Source organism: Sceloporus occidentalis, unplaced genomic scaffold, assembly GCF_023333645.1.
Source record: "Sceloporus occidentalis isolate IW3139 unplaced genomic scaffold, rSceOcc1.0.p SCAF_5, whole genome shotgun sequence".
Lineage (NCBI taxonomy): Eukaryota > Metazoa > Chordata > Lepidosauria > Squamata > Phrynosomatidae > Sceloporus > Sceloporus occidentalis.
In genome coordinates, this window is record NW_028316985.1 from 162,119,474 (window position 1) to 162,136,517 (window position 17,044).

General features: G+C 38.8%; 1 protein-coding gene across 1 annotated transcript in view; it reads left to right on the forward strand.

The window, feature by feature from the left end:
* LOC149313057 (uncharacterized) overlaps positions 1 to 17,044 on the forward strand; it is a 386,934-nt gene that overhangs the window by 242,101 nt on the left and 127,789 nt on the right. The window contains exons 6-7 of the mRNA XM_089525983.1: positions 15,874 to 15,900; positions 16,045 to 16,071. Of these exons, the coding sequence (XP_089382109.1) occupies positions 15,874 to 15,900; positions 16,045 to 16,071 (54 nt within the window). The remainder of the gene's footprint in view (positions 1 to 15,873; positions 15,901 to 16,044; positions 16,072 to 17,044) is intronic.

A 17,044-nucleotide genomic window follows, 5' to 3' on the forward strand; every position in this document is an offset into this window, starting at 1 on the left:
GCCCTTATCTGAGAGATTTTATCAGCAAAGAAGTCGTTGAAAGCGTCACAGCAGGCTCTTGATGGCTCTAAAGTGTTCAGGGTGGCCGGGGGTTGGGTTAATTCCCTAACCACCCTGAACAGCTCTGCTGGACGAGACTCTGCTGATGCAATCCATGCAGCACAGAACGAGTTCTTAGCTGCATCGATTGCCAATCCGTAGGAGCGTAACATGCTCTCATGGAGTGTCTTGTCAGATATGTTCTGATGTTTCTGCCAGTGGCGCTCTAGTCGTTGCGCAGCCTGCTTCATCTGGCAAAGATCTTTAGTATATGAGGACCTTTTATTAGGAGCGGGTTGGTAAGGACGCTCGGGAGCGATACTGTCTATTGCCCCAGTGAGGTTCATATTCCAATTGTCAACCAGGGTTTCGACAGTGTCGCCATCGTTCCCAAACATAACACCCTCTAAGGCTTCTTGGAACCTTTTGGGTTCCATCAGCCTTAGAGAGCGGACCATTGTAATAGGTCCTCCACCCCCAAGGGGTTTTTGGATTGTGGCTTTCAGCCCCACCTTCACCAAAGAATGGTCCATCCATGACAAGGGGGAAATAGAATTTATTTCCACTCACGGATATTCTCGGTCTGTACTAAAGACTACATCGAGCATATTACCAGCACAATGTGTTGGACCCGAGACCAATTGGGACAGGCTCATGGCTGTCATGGATTCCATGAACAACCGAGCAGCACCTGTTAGATCTGATGAGCCGGCCTCGAAGGGGATGAGCCGGCCTCGAAGGGGATCCAACACCAGCTCCGAGACCTGTGTCAGCTCGGCCAGGGAGTCTGTTAGGTTACGGGGTGGACAGTAAACCAACAGAATCCCCAGACTGTCCTTGGCCTTCAGGGTCAAGTAAATACACTCAATATGTCTCAGTTTCGGAACCGAGTTCTTGGTCAAGGTGATATGGCTTTTATGGACCACAGCCACTCCTCCCCCTTGCCCACTTTCCCTAACCTGCTCCTTCAGCGCATACCCAGCTGGGAATGCTTTGGCCCAGGTCACACAACTACCCTCCCCCAGCCAGGTCTCCGTGATGCATGCCAGGTCGGCATCCTGATCATCTAATAGATCATATATGATGTGAGATTTGTTTTTCTCCGACCTTACATAGGATTTTCTTCTTTTCTTATTCAAGTGACACTAGAAAAGAGCTAAATGACTTCTTTATTCCAATTTTCATGCTAGGGGTAGTAAATAACAATAGTTGTAAGGACTATTAACCATGCATGCAGCATGTTCAATGTTCAAAGTTTTTTTCATGCATTGTATTCTTATATTAACCTGTAAACTAGAGCAGTATTCTTAAAGTAATGATAAGTCATGTAGGACTGAGAAGGCTGAAATAGAACTGCTTACCACAGACCATTTGGTGAAGAGGTGATTTCTTGTGGCACATATAGTGTTATATTGGTGGTCATACAAATCAATCTAATGCCAGTAGGAAAAATGGTTTAGAAACATCTTTGCAACTAGTAAAATAACCTAATTGATAACCTAATTGATAATTTTGCAGTCTTAGTTGTGTGGTTAAGAAAGTGATCATAGATGGTATCTTCTCTTTGTTTATCCACTTCCCTGAAGCTCTTTTGGAATCAATACGACTCTGAAATTATCCTAATCTAATTCTTCAAATATGTTACTATTGCAGGCTTTCTCTAATTTTTTATTTTTATTTTGTACTTATCTGTTCAGATATCTGATCTTTGCTGTGAGTTTTGGAAGGAGACTTTAGTGGTTTTTGGATACAAAGAATGGATGTTAATAATACTAACCCTATCCTGAAGACCGAATAAAAGATCTGACTGAAGATTATGGCTGGAAACAGGCTAGGCCATTTGGAAACCAACATAGGTCTTTTGCTATTCTTTGTAATTGCCATAGACTCTAGTAATTTTAAGAAACAACACTACATGCTGTTTTTGGCAATATATCAAGGCTGCATTTGTCCAGAAGTGTGGGCCAGGGAGATTCCATTGTAGGTTTGGCAACAGGTGGTTTGATTGCTCTGGCAAGTCCCTCGCAGGCATTGTTTATATTAATCTAAATCTTCCAATTATGAACCTTTGAGATTCATACTTGGCCAACAGTGAAGTTTGTCATAAGAAGATCACAATATTGACAGTCGGCCTTGTTAAAGGTGTGCAAGTACAAATTGTATTTTATAGTATTTCAGAGCTTCCACCACCCCTTTTGGCTCTAGAATACCACCTCTGGCAAATATTTACTACTGTATATAAGTCGACCTCATGTATAAGTTGAGGGCAGGTTTGGGGGCCAAAATTAGGGATTTTGATATGACCTAAAGGCTGGCTGGATGAGAAAATAGCGGGGGGGGGGGGGGGGTCAGTGCTTCCAGGACAGATTATACTCTTGCAGATTAAAAAGGGGATGGCTCCTTTTTAAAATAAGTGTTAAAGTACAGTACTTACACTGACCCATGGATAAGTCGACGCAGGTTTTGGGGGTCACTTTTTGACTAACATTTCTAGACGTATACATGAGTATATACTGTAATTAACTGGAGATAACTCATCATCATTATTATTATTATTTGCTACTACATCAGTGTGTTTGTACACTTACAATTACTCAGTTAGCTACGCATGGCATGTATGACAATTGCTCAAATCTTATTGTCTTCACAGTGTTGTTATTCAGTTCTTTTCATAGTATAATTCTTATTGATTCAGATCAGCTATGTGGCTTGGTTAGGAAGCATTGTTCTCACTCTTAACTGGCTTTGTGTATGTGCCTTTAAGTTACCTGTTGACTAATGGTGACCTCTATAATTTTATAGAGTTTTCTTAGTGGCTTTTGCTAATTCCTTCTTCTGAAATATAGCCTACAGCACCTGGTACTTATTGACAGTCTCCCATCTAAGTACTAACCAGAGTTTATCCTACTCAACTTCCAAGACCAAATGAGATCTGGTGCCTTTATGGTAGTTAGGCTTTGCATACACTAAGTAATATATTGTCAAGTCAACTGGGATTGATTTCGTAGTACTGTATATTACCCATTATGTGATTCTTCTTGACTGGGATCATACCTATGATAAGAAGGTGATATAAGTAAAAGAACGTTGGTAATGAAGAATCAGCAGAACATTCCTGCATTTCAGGCTTCCTTCTCAGGAAATCCCCCCACCCCCCCACCCCAAAAAAAGAAAGGTCTCACATTGCTTTCATCATGAAAATGGAAAGAGGAGACCTTTCAGTTCTGACTTGGTACCACATGAGCTGGCTTAGAGATCCTAGTAAACGGGAACTTATCTTAAGATCAGTGAGAAAAAGGATTTGAAAGAACAAGGGCTTATGTCTCAGGAAATGATAAAGTAAGGTTCAGCCTGGGGAAAGCAGTCAATAAATACATCTGGAAAACTGCACAGAATCTTTTAGAGAAAAAGACGGAAAGAAACCTGTAAAACATTGGCAAAGACACACATTGATGGAGAACAGTAGAGGACAGCAAAAGTCTGGTCTGCCAAAGCAAAATTTCCCAACTGAAAAACAAACAGGTACCATTTTATCAGTGTTCATTTCCTGCTACTCAATATATCTAGAAAAATACTAACATTATTGGTTCTCTTTCTGAGTCTTTGTTGTGATAGACTGTATGCAGAGGCAGCCCATGGTCATTTCTATGATTTTAGTGAACCATGTATGGTCCTGAGGATGTATATAACCCTCTAAGCTATTTTTGTAGCCCTCAGCCCCTCTAAACTCCCCAGGCCACCCTTTTACTTCACCCCACCCCGACCTAAAGGATAAGCAGCCTCTTTTGGAAGACTCCAATTGCATAGCTCCAATGACATAGCTTACATAGGCCCCTGTGCTACTTAAAAAAGTAGTGGGATGATTTGTTTTGTTTTCCTTTTCAAAACCAGAAGTGGACTTGTAGCAATTTTCAGGTTGTTTTTGCTGTTGATGTGTACGTTTTTTATGACCTGGAGAGTCCCAGACTAGAAAAAAATTGATCTCTGGGACTCTTACAGTTGCCCACCTCAGTTCTAGTGATTCCAAAAAAGTGCTACCATGGCTATTGTCCTCCCCCCCTCCCCCGTGTATTGCTTGGTTTCCCTAAGTGTTCTTGTTTTCCTAAATACAAGAAAAATCCCACAGAATGAGAAAAAACACCTAGTTTGCTTGTGTGTAGTTTTTTTGTATGTTGCATAATTTGTAGAATCTTACGATCAAAACCTGCCTGGAGATGATATAAATAATTCCCAGAAGATGTTAATGTTGCCTTTCCTTTTAAAAGTTGTTCCATGTTCTTGGGTATAGTATTGTCTAATCCAATCATTTTTATAATTAACTTAAACTTATTATCCTCCTCTGTTAAACAATTGTTCCCCTGAGTTAACTGATGGAATTCCATAATTTGTTGACATACACTGGACATAGTTTTATAGATGAAGCTCAGTGGTACAGTTCTCAAAACTCTTCTCTTAATCATACCATGTTTTTATTATGAATTTCATATTTAAATTTGCTGATCTCTCTCTCTCTCTCTCTCTCTCACACACACACACACACACACACTGACATGATGTGTATGTGTGTGTGTGTGCGCGCATGCACGCGCGTGCATTTGTCTGGGTACATGTCCTGAGTTTCACATTCTTGCCTGAACCCATTTTAGCTTATGGTCTGCCATTGTTGTCATTCTTTGACCCTAATTGGAGTTCTCAATTTTTTTTTGTTTCTGAAATGTAATATTTCCAATTCATCAAAGTCATTTTGAATTTGTCTCCCTATGCATTAGGCTTTTAATATTCATGCCTCCAGCCCCTTCATTCAAGTCAATCTTGAAAATGTCATTTGTCTCTTACCATTGTATTAGTTCAGTTTATAGTATCGTGTACCTAAGACTTTTTGGATTTATTGATGAAAATGTCACTCTGAAATGGAAACATAAGTCTCATTTATTTCAAAGGGTCTATACTATGTATTTGTTGGTCTGGATCCAGTCCAGAGTTACTGTTTCTTTACAAATACAAGTAAACACCTTGTTTGTCTGGTGTTTGTTATACAACATTGTAAGCATCCCTCATTTAGTATTTCCAAAATCTTATATTTGAAGTTTTTAAAAGATAAATAGTAGTTTTTCTGTATGTTTATGCTTTTATTACATATGGTATTAGCCGACTATGTAGTTCATTAGTTATTTGATTGACATCCTAGTGCCTATTGATGTAAGTAGAAATATTCATAAAAGTCTCCAGCTAACATATAAGTAAAGCATCAGTTAAAAGCCCACATTCTTTGGGTCCAAGTCTGCTATCTCTGTGGAAGCCTTCTCCTTTCCCTTTCCCTGCACTTCCTTTGTGTTAGGCTGCTGGCTATGCAGCATCACATCCAGGAAGTTCAAGATCATGGTTCTTTCTTTTTTTGCCCAGGGAACAATTTGTTCTTCTCCAGGCTTTTGCATATGCTTCTGTTCTTGCTTTTTGTGAGAGTAGAAATTGATCCTAGTTTCTGAAAGCAAAGCTGGCTCAATATATTTTTTGCCTGAGGCAACAGAGGTCTAATCTGCACTGCAGAAATAATGCAGTTTGACACTATAACATCCATGGATCAATGCTATGGAATTCTGGGATTTATAGTTTTAGCCTTCTCTGTCAGCATGCTCTGATGCCACGACAAACTACAAATCTCAGGATTCAATAGGATGGAGCCATGGCAGCTAAAGCGATGTCAAACTGCGTTATTTCTGCAATGCAGATTAGACTAGAAAAGATGGCACCCCATCCCTTTCCATGTACCCAGCTGACTGAAGTAGCAGTGGAAACTTTCCTTTAAAAAGTTCTTCACTGTACCTGAAAGGAAAAGGCTAGGTTAGGAGTGTACTGTGTGACAGCCTTACTGCTACCTGACAGCAGCTCTTCACTTCTTGCTGCTATCTGAGCCATCAGCCTTATTCTACCTAATAGTAGGGTTATCCATGCCTGAAAATAATATACTGGTAGACAGCAAGTGGGAGCCCTTTGTTGAATCAACCAAGCACTCGAAAGTCATGGCCAGATAAAAAAGCCTTATAGTAGTTGGCACATAAGCATAGCATTGGAGCCTTTTTACATGTAAGTGTTTCCATAGTTGTTGAGAAGCCAGTGAAAATGCTTTGTATCCTAGAGTGATGCATTTGCTCTGATTTGGTGCGCAGATAATAACATACAAGAAGAATTGTCATTATTTCCTCTAGAGATGACAAATGGACGTAAAAGAGGACTGAGGCGGGTTATAGACCGCCGCTTTGAGGCGGTCTGCCGCCACCGCCTTATGCTCCGTGCGGGAGCCGCAGCAGCCACACCGCGCGGCTCCCGCGCAGAGCAAAAAAGGAGCTCCAAAATGGAGCTCCTTCTTGCGGCACCTCTGTGATGTCGCGAGGCGCCGCTGGCGCATTTGCAACATCATAGGCGCCGTGACACGTCTGGACGCTATGTGTCCGATACGTAAACATGGCGGCCCCCATGTGGAAGGGGCGCCGCCATGTTGTACTTATGGAATACGTACTAGGGTTAGGGGGGTGCGGAAGCACCGCCCCTTCCTAACCCTAATACATATTCCATACGTATTTTTTGGCGGTCTGTAACCTGCCATAATCTCCCAAGTGCCATTCTACTAGAAACCTTTGCTTATGAATTGTAAGCTGAGATATATAGTTTGCATGAAGTAGCCTTCTTTCACATCATGTCTGTTACTTTTGTTAGCTTTCAAACATATCTAGCATTTGAAGGGAGCAGATGTTAACTATGAGATCTTGCGTTGTACCAAAAACATTGGGATTGCCCACAAAAGAGTGCTATTGGCCTGTTACAGACAGCCAAAATAAAGCTGCTTCGAGTCGCAGTGGAGGTATGGCGTTTCAATGATGCATGCGTCCTAAGAGTCCAGAGGTTGCACCAAAGCCACGCTCCAGACAGGAGTGTGGCTTTGGTGTTGCTTCTGGACTCTTAGGACGCATGCATCATTGAAACGCTATACCTCCACTGCGACTCGAAGCAGCTTTATTTTGGCTGTCTGTAACAGGCCATTGAGATATGCTTGCAATCTCTGGTCAGTTGACCAAACATCAAGAAACTCTCAGTGCAGGATCTGGTTTTGAGATTTAAGCTAAAATAATGAAATATGCCAGAGCAAACCTCAGCTTGCCTTAAGTGAGTAAATGGAAGCATATGACAGGGAAGAAAATGTAATGGTATGTTGAGATCTCAAAAGTCTTGCAAGGTAATTTCATTGCTTTGATTGGCAGGAGGTATTATTTTACTCTGTTTAATATTGCTTTGTGTTGCGGGGGGGGGGGGGGGGGAGCCAGAGTGTCCTTTCCTCATCCTACCAGTTTTATAAGCCTTAAATTCCATTTGATGTGATCATTCGACTTTTTAATCCTCCTCCTCCTAAATCTTATTTTTCTTTTAGACCTGGGCTATGTTAATTGCTTCCATATGGTTGAGTCTTTGTGATTGTCATCAAGCTTCCCATGGCCAACAAGCTCTCACAATGCTGTTTAGGCAAATGTTCCTCCCTACTGGAGAAGATGCTTAGTAGTAAAGATATCACCAGGATGTCTTTACCTATCCTGCCCCAAATAAAGCATGTTTTTCCATGATGTGACCTTCTGATAGGCAGGGATGGGTGAGAAATTAATCAAACCCTTGTTTATTTCTTTCTCCACTTCTCGCCTCCACTTCTTCCCTTGCTTCATGGTTCCTTTAATCTTCAGTGCAAAATGGAAGGTGTGAAGTTATAAATCCGTTTATAGCTGTAGCTCACTTCCTCAGCTTAGCAGAGTTTGACACTGTAATAAACACTGGTCTTTCTGTGGAAAGCCTGGACAGAGTACTTAAATATCTTTCTGCATAGTCTCTAGTTTTTGGATTATAAATTCTATGGCAAACCTTTTATTCCTTTCTGATTACTTGTGTCCTGTGGGTTCATGTTCTCCCTCCCTGCCTCTCTTTCCCTCTCTCTCACACATGCAGCTCTGTGGCTGGTTGATTTATGGTCTTGCTTCCTGAATTTCAATGTAGTCATTTCTGATAACTGCCATGAATATATATTAACAATAATACTCTACCCTAGTCAAATGAAAGTTCTCCTGCTGCTGAATCCTATCTTGCTACTGAATCCTGAATCCTATCAGCATATTTCCTATATCTGACAAAGGTACATTTGGGGGCTTTCTTTCTTTCTTTCTTTCTTTCTTTCTTTCTTTCTTTCTTTCTTTCTATTTATTTATTTATTTATTTATTTTGCAAATTAAAAAAAAAAAATTTTACTCTAAAATGCTCCCTGGGTGGATTTGCCCCGATACAAGTCTGTTTTGCCAAATTTCAATATTGGTTTGCAGATTTATAATGGTGTGAGGGATGTGTGTTTGTTAGAGCCATGAAACCTAGAATCCTAAAGCTTGGCATGTCTCTTAAAGTGGACAGCCAGTGTGGCATAGCAGTTTAGGTATTGGATTGTGACTCTGGAGACCAGGATTCAAATCCCCACTCAACCATGGAAACCCCCTGGGTGTCACAACCCCCCTGGGCAAGTCACACTTTCTCAGCTTCAGAGGAAGGCAAAGGTAACCCTTTCCAATAGATCTTGCCAAGAAAACCCTGTGATGGGTTTGCCTTACTGTTGCTGTTAGTTAAAAACTGCTTGAATGCACATAACAACAGCAATAGTAAGGTGACTCCATTAATTTTAACATGTTTCTGTGTTGGAAGCATATGGTAGCTAAGTGGCAGACTTCCCCAGATTGCACATTGGTTTAATTGCATTGCAGTTTGAAGTTGGGGTAGAATAGTACAAAATGCATTTGCCTTCCTTCTCCTCTCCTGTGGGATAGAGAGTTGTAGAATTGTGCCAGTAGGCATGCATAGTAAACATGACTTCATAGAGACTGGGTAGGCACAGTATCTCCAAAACTGATAGCTGGGTAACTTGGCTTGAAGGCTTCAGTAGTTCAAACTGAAGGCTCCAGCTTTGAATCTGGATAGTTTCACTCTCTTTTTTAATGTGTGTGTATGCACACCCACACAAGAAAATTCACATTTATTTTTGTACATAACTTTTATAAGCACCTTTTCTGAATAATCACAACTTAGTACCCAAGTTTTCCTAATGCCAGTATTTTGCATGCAGCTTTCCCTAGCACATGCATTATTGCATGTTTTTTGAGCCAAGAACTATATTACAAAATTCTGAGAAGTGTGCAGGCCAAAGGATAGTGATGTTCCATTCTGCATGTTGATTGAGAAAGTACCCACTAGCTAAGTCACTAGGATTTCATCCCAGACAAATTTCTTCCTCATCCTTACCTACACTATCCCATGATTCCAGTGCAGCTGGATCATATGTTAATTTGAGTTGGAGCAGGTTGATATCAGTCAGTAAAGTGTCTTTCTTTATTATTTAAGGTGGAAGAGGTCTCAGTTTTCCAGTTATCTAAAATGTATTAAATGTCTAAAATGTAGTTATCTAACAAATTTATGAACATGATAATGCTCATGTATAATGGTAATCATGTTTTAATCTGCATCCTTCTTTCTTTCCCTTCTTTCTTATCCACTTTACCAGGAGATGTAGGAAGGTCTACCTAATCTATACGCTGGGGTGGACAAAGTACAGGCCATGCAATGCATGTGGCTGTTGCAAAGGGCAGCCCATGAACCCCCCCCCCCCAAAGACTACAGAACCTCACTTAAAAAAAGGACAATTTTTCATTCTTAAACCAGCTGGAAATGGGTCAAAACCACTGCACAAGGCAGAAGTTTTGCCACCCAAGCCTGCCACATAACTACAAACCTTGGGAGGGAAATGAGAAAAACTGGCAGATTTTGAAAATAGAAGTGATGTGACATTACATTTCCAGGATATGCTGTACATTTCAACGTTCTGTCCAGGAGGAATTGCAAAAATGTCCTCTATGTGTGACTAAAATGCATGAATTTATATTTATTTGGGTGTTTTGAGCTTTTATTTGGTCATGTCCTCAATTTTTCTTGAATGCCCTGCATTTTACAATGCCTTTAGATCCTTTACAGTTAGGACATCTGGTCACCTTGAAGATGGAGAAGTAGTAAACGTTGTTATTGTCATGAGAGCAAGCTGCTTCCTGACTTTGAAGCTGTTCAGCAGCTATCAGGACAGTTTTCTTTCCAACAGCAACTCCTTTCTCTACCTCCCCGCTCTGCCACTTCATACCTCTGTTTAAAGTTCATAACAGACTGTTACTTTAGTGTAAATTATCAACATGATCCCAGCTTAAATATTTATGTAAGAACAATGCAATAAATACAATATATATTGATCGATGTCCAAGTAATAGACTAAAATTGGATGCATTAGTTTAAAACTGTTTGGACATAAACAGTTTATTGGCACAGAATTTTATGTTATAAAATATGACCCTCTGGTATTAAAAATTTAAAAGAAAATGCATTAAAAGCAGAACTAAAAAATGAAAGAATATTTTGGTCCCCCTTTCCTGCTTCTAAAACATCTGAAAAATCAAAGAGGAGAGAGTTAGACATGTGGAATTGGAGGAAGCAGTACTGAGGGATAAATGAAAGCTGTATAAGACCACCGGAAACTTTTATGAGCATTTGCGGATTTGATCCAAAGCAAGATGTTAGTTGGCATAGTGCAGAATCTAGAATAATGTTTTTCTAAATTCATAGCCAAGTTCAATAAAGTCAAAACCACACTACTTAAGGTTCAGAGATCATATAAGAAATATGAAGGAAAATAATATTGCAAGAAACAAACAGTGTGGTCCTTGAGATCCTAATTCTTTCTGTATTCTTTCGGTATGATTCAATAGATCTTTCTTTACCAATGTCTGTACATAGAATCAGGGTAAATGTGAACTATAAAACAAATTACAATAGGTTAATGTAACATAAAATTGCAATGCTTACTTGAGAGCAAAGCTATGAGGAAAGAAAAATATAGGTATTACTGAAGTTGGCTCTGATTTACCAATTTGTGTTTGCAATCAATTGAAATATTTTCTTTCTTTCTTTCTTTCTTTCTTTCTTTCTTTCTTTCTTGTTAAAAATGTGGTACCTCCACATTCGCTGGAGGTGGGGGCACAGGACTTCCATGAAAGTGGAAAAACCACAAAGGAAAAAAAATCTATTTTTTTTACCTGAGAGAACAACTCTCTAGGAATCTCTAGGTCCTCCAGCACAAGTCTTTGATCAATATCTTCCAGAAGTTGACCAGAGAATTGTGTCGGAGGGCCTTCAAATGTCTAGGAATCTCTTTAAGTCCTCCAGCATGACCTCTGGTGAACGTTGACCATAGAGTCACATTAGAGGATCTAGAGATTCCTAGAGAGAACATACTAATCAAATCCATGAATAATCAAATCTGCAAAAGTCAAAGCCACAAATGTGGAGGGTCCACTGTATGTATGGTACATACTAGTGAATTGTCCACATTAGTAGATATATGAGTGAAATCCATAAAGTAAGGATACAGGTAAGCCATGCCCCGATATCTCTGTCTTACTCTCTAGAATTTATCTATGGCCTGTTACAGACTGCCAAAATAAAGCTGCTTCGGGTCTCTTCGGAGGTATGCTATTTAAATGATGCATGGGTCCTAAGAGTCCGGAGGTCGCGCCAAAGCCACACTCCATTCCTAAGCACTGGAGCACAGCTTTGGTGCAGCTTCCGGATTCTTAGGATGCATGCATCATTTAAACAGCATACCTCCAAAAAGACCCAAAGCAGCTTTATTTTGGCAGTCTGTAACAGGCCTATATTTCTCTTTTCATTCTTTCTTTACCATCCTTGTGGTTGCTATAGCCACGTTATCCTACTTTAAAAAGAATAGTACTCTATAAAGGGCTTTTAGACCTCTGTTATAAGGCATGCCGTGTGTGACAGGCTTTGAATTCTAAGTTCACAAAGAACGATAAAGAGGGAAAAAATTGGGGCAGGGGGCTTGGAGATGCAAATGGACAGTTACACCTAGATAGCCAACTTAACAGGCAAACTGATCATTTTGTCAGACTGTTTCTATTTAAAATGTAATGATAATTGCCCAATATGCATCTGTGCAATTTTTATTCCTTTTTGGTATTCTTTTTTGACAGATTGTATATGGGCACCTAGTACACCTGTCCCTTCTATATCTCTTTCTTCCTCTCTGCACCTTTAACCAGATCTCTGCTGATTATTTTCTAATCTTGCTTTTTTTCCTGAATCCTTCAATGTGTTTAGCTCCTATTTCATTTTAAACTTGATAATCTTCTCAGAGTTGAACTTACATGGCAATCTGTTCATAGTTATCTGTTTCCATACATTCACCAACATTTAGAAATGAAATATATTAGCATTAAAGTGTATAAAAAACCTACTTTGTAAATAAATTTTATTCAGTGTAAATTTAGCCTGAGAACCAATAGAACCAGAAAAATATGAACATATCTCTAGAGGTAATAAGGGTTGCTGCCATGCTGCAGAAATAATACAGTTTGACACTACTTGAACTGTCATGGCTCCAGCCTATGAAGAGATTCCATTGCTATTTCTGTCAGCTTTAGTATATGGAGAAGGATGGTGTGCCATCTTTTCTGGTCTAATCTGCATTGCAAAAATAATGCTGTTTGACACAGTTTAACTGCCACGGCTCAGTGCTATGGAATCCTGGGATCTGTAGCTTGTAATGGCACCAGAGCTCTCTGAGAGAGAAGGCTAAATGTCTCACAAAACTAAAAATCCCAGAATTCCATAGCATTGAGTCATGGCAGCTAAAGCAGTGTCAAATTGCATTAATTATGTAGATACAACCAAGGGGAGAATATAGTTGAGAAAACAATGTGCACAGAGGCCTAATATTGAAGAGGAATGAGAGCTGCAGAAGGCTGCAACATATGCAGAAACATTACCCAGTGTGAAGGATATCTGTGTACATATGGTGCCAGGCTGGCATTGGACCACTGGTAGATACAGTCATTTAAAAAAAAAAAATTCCATTAGCAGCCATTTCTGCATCAGTTACTGAACAGCCACTGCAAAATTCTCCTTCCATACATGAATCATTTTTAAGAACACAGAAACATAATTTTAGATTGAGGCCTATCTAGTTGAAACAGACATATTTGGGAACAGCATTGGGTGAATGGCACTGCACCAGCCAATTCCTTTCTTTTCCTCCCTCCCTTCTTAGGTTGAGAGCATGCTATGTTCAGGCCAGGGCATTTGCTGACTTACATAATGGGCTATGTAAAGGTCAAGTTAATAAAAAATTTAATATGAACACCAGGAATTTAATGACTAGAATATTTTTTGTTTCATTAAGAGAGAAAAGATGTTAAGGATTAAAGTGAACAAGAAGATACCAAAACATGAAGAACAAGAAACACAGTTTATCCTATAACCAAGGAATTAAAAACTAGTGTGGAATATGTTTTTGCAAAATGTCTGTTTTAAGCTTGCATCACAACAGATCCAATAGAAAAAAAATACAACAGTTTTAGAGCACCAAGAGCACATACAGTGTAACTGTAGGGAGGAATTTAGGGAAACTGGTTTTGGGAACTGTGTGCATTACTTTGTTGAAGTTAATGTACTTGAGTCCTTAACTTTGAAAAATGTTTCATGCATAATTTACTTTCTTTTACAAATTTGTAGAATTTATAAAGATCTTGGTCAACATCCAAGATAACTATTTGAAGAATAAATTCAGAATGTGCTGTAATTTAGAATAATTATGTGTTTGATCCTTCCTAGAATTATAGTAAATTGTAGTATAGTATACAAATATAGTAACCTAGGGTAAATACATTTTAGGTTATCTCTTTATTTCACCTTTTGGCATAGGTATTCAGACTTGCTGTATTCATTTTTGTTGTGGTAAAATAAAAATAAAGGAAATAAGGAGAGGGAGGAATCTTTATGGTACCTTTAGGATTAGCCAGTATATTTATTTCATGTCTGTCAATATAGTGATGGTGAGGCAGAGAATCTACAGAAGTACATGTTAAAATAAATACATTGGCCAGTGTCAAAGGGGCTACAAATCCCCCCTTTCCTTTATTTCATACAGAAACAGACTAACTCAGCTTTCTCTTTGAAAATTGCAAGGATTCTATTCCTAATTTTGTTCTGTTCTTAAAACAAACTGCTATTCTTTAAGTTGACCTACCACTTCCTGTCATGTTTTAAATTATTAAAAGGAAAATTTTCCAAATAAATAAATAAATCCTGGTTTCTATGACACACAGTTCTGGGGTGGATGGGTGCTGCAGCATCCATTTGCCCTACCTTGACTACAGCTGGATGTGGTTTCCATCTTCATAACTCCTACAATGTCACTTTTCTTTTCTATCCCCTCAAATGTCTGCTGTTAAGGCTTCCCCAGCTCTCCACAGCAGACACTGAGGACACACAGGTTATGGGGTGCACTCTGTTCCTGGATCTGTCTTCCATCTTTGTAGGATCCAAGGTTGGATCAAGGCCTGTAGGAGTAAAGTGGTGAAAGGCAAAGCTCAGCTCTGCCACTTTAGATGCTGTGGCAAGCACTGCCCATTAACATGCTAGTTTGTTCTTGGCAGTACATAACACTGGAAAATGTCATCTTTCACACTGGGGAGCAAAATCATCAGCCCTCAAACAAAGCAAAGCTTAAGGATTAGAAGCCTAGATGTTTACTTCTGTTGCTGGAAAAATAGAATGGTTTAAACTCTGGTAAACAGACTGAATCCCCACGCTATTTGTATGTCATTTATGATTACGCACTCTAGAAGGGAAAAGCATCCTCCGTTCTCATCAAGGATGACTTATCGTTGCTTAATGTTTTGCACTGTGTTTTCACATTAAATACTACTAGAAACATCACAGAAACATTTCAAAATGAAGCTCTTGAATTACTTTTGTTGCACTGTAGGAGAACTTGTCAGCATTCATGACAAATTCATAAAACTGAATCTCCATTAGCTATGTCTGTCAAAGCATTTTATGGCCCCGGCATGCCCATACCATTGAGCACAGGGATTATTGGGGATGAATAGCCATAATGAACTTAGTGAAATTATTTAGAAGCTCCACATTATTTTTCTATTGTCTTATACTGCAATGTTACTGTTCTTGTTTACACTTTTGTTCAGGTTTTGTACAAGATATTAGGAGCAAATGTATGTTGCTTTGTCTGATTAAGTATCACTATTAATTTACATTATTACCATAGAAGTAAAATGGTAACTGAATAGATTTCAAAGTGTATATCCCAAAACCAAGTCTTTTTTTAAAAGGCAGTTTCATTGTGTTGACTATGCTATATGCCACCCCCCCTTCCCCTGTTTTCAGTTTGTTCTCAGGATAAGTTCTTGCCTTTCAAAGTTCCTCATTAGATTGCCATTATTTTAATCATGAAGCTTTCAGGATCATGTCTGGCATGTTTTCAAGAACAGATGTTGAGCTGGCAAAGTCATATCTGGTGTAGACTTTGCAATATTCTAGCTTGCTGTGTGCAGTGGTTGTTTTTCTTAGCTGGAGGAACATCCAATCCAAAACTCTGAAAATTTACTTTGGGGAGTACAACTCCCAGAATCTCTCTACCAGCTTGTCCATTGGCCATGTTGACAGTGGAGATTCTGAGAATCCAAAAAGTAACCTTTCCAAGTTCTAGATGTAACTCCAGGTTCTGTTCAAAGTGATCTAGTGCAGACACAATTTCGCTACCATATCTTTTTTCTTGTCAGAACTAGACTATTCTGGCTTGCTAAGCATATCTTCCAATTGTTTTTTAAAAATATTTATTAAATATTAAAATCATACACTCTAAATATAAAGTTTTTAATGAGCGTTTTCTGTTTCTTTCAGGGCCCACCTGGTCCAAAAGGCGAGAAGGTGAGTCAGCATACTGTTACCACTAACAAAATAAATGGAAACCCTGGTGCCTACTGAGGCCATATAATGTGAGATTATTTAAGAGCATTGGGTTAGCACACAGATGCTGTGTTAAAACTATCATCTCATCTTTCCACTTTGCAGGGAGATCAAGGTGATCAGGGCCCACGGGTAAGCATATTAACAAAAATGTTCCACTTCCCCTTTCCCAACTAGGCAATTAGTTCTTAACACAAAACTAAATTGAATAAAGTGTCATAGCTAATCATGCTTATCAGCTGCTTCTACCCTGCATGTGTAGTGAGTGTCCCCAGGAAATTGCCAAAAATAATTTTACAGACTGAAAGAATTCTTTGAGTAGAAATAGTCCAAATTGCATACATTTGCTGCAAACTAAAATTTAGAATTTCTATTTGGTAGCAGTACTTCAGAATGTTTGTGGTTTCTATTTTTTTAAAATGGTTTCACTAAATAAACTCATCAACTATTTGGTGAGGGCAAGAGCCAGAGTTGCATGAGATTTAATAAAGAAAATGGCATGTAGGTTTTAGTAAATAAAAGCCCTCAATAAAGGAGTCATACATGTCCTTAATATGTGCATTTTTGAAACAGCAAATTGTTCCAGATATTCAGAACATGGGTTTTAGGATTAGCAGAGCTTGGACATCATTTTGACAAATCATTTGTTGTGCGAAGGTAACTTGTCAATTAGAAAATTTGGGAAATCTCATTGTATGACATACTATGTTTGTTATTTTTAATAGGCTTTTGAAAAGTCAGCTACAAAGTAAGAACAGAGCTTAAAATGTGATGATATCTCTTCAAAATGCCACAGAAAACTATTTTAACCTTTCAAAGTAACAAAGAAATCATGTTGATTTTTGCAGAATAAAAAATTATGTTCCCAGTTGTTACAATTATACAAAAGGACCATCTCATTAATTCCTTGTTTCCCCCACAAAAGTAACATATTCTTATACAATAATTGACCTACATTTCAGTCTCAAAAGCTGAAAATTAGAAATATAAACTGGAACATGTAGCATTTGTTCAGTTCAAAGCTGAAAGTGCCAGTAGTCTTTATGTCTGTAAATCATGGGAAAAATACAAATAGTGTCCTATAAAAAAGCATTGGCACAGTGAG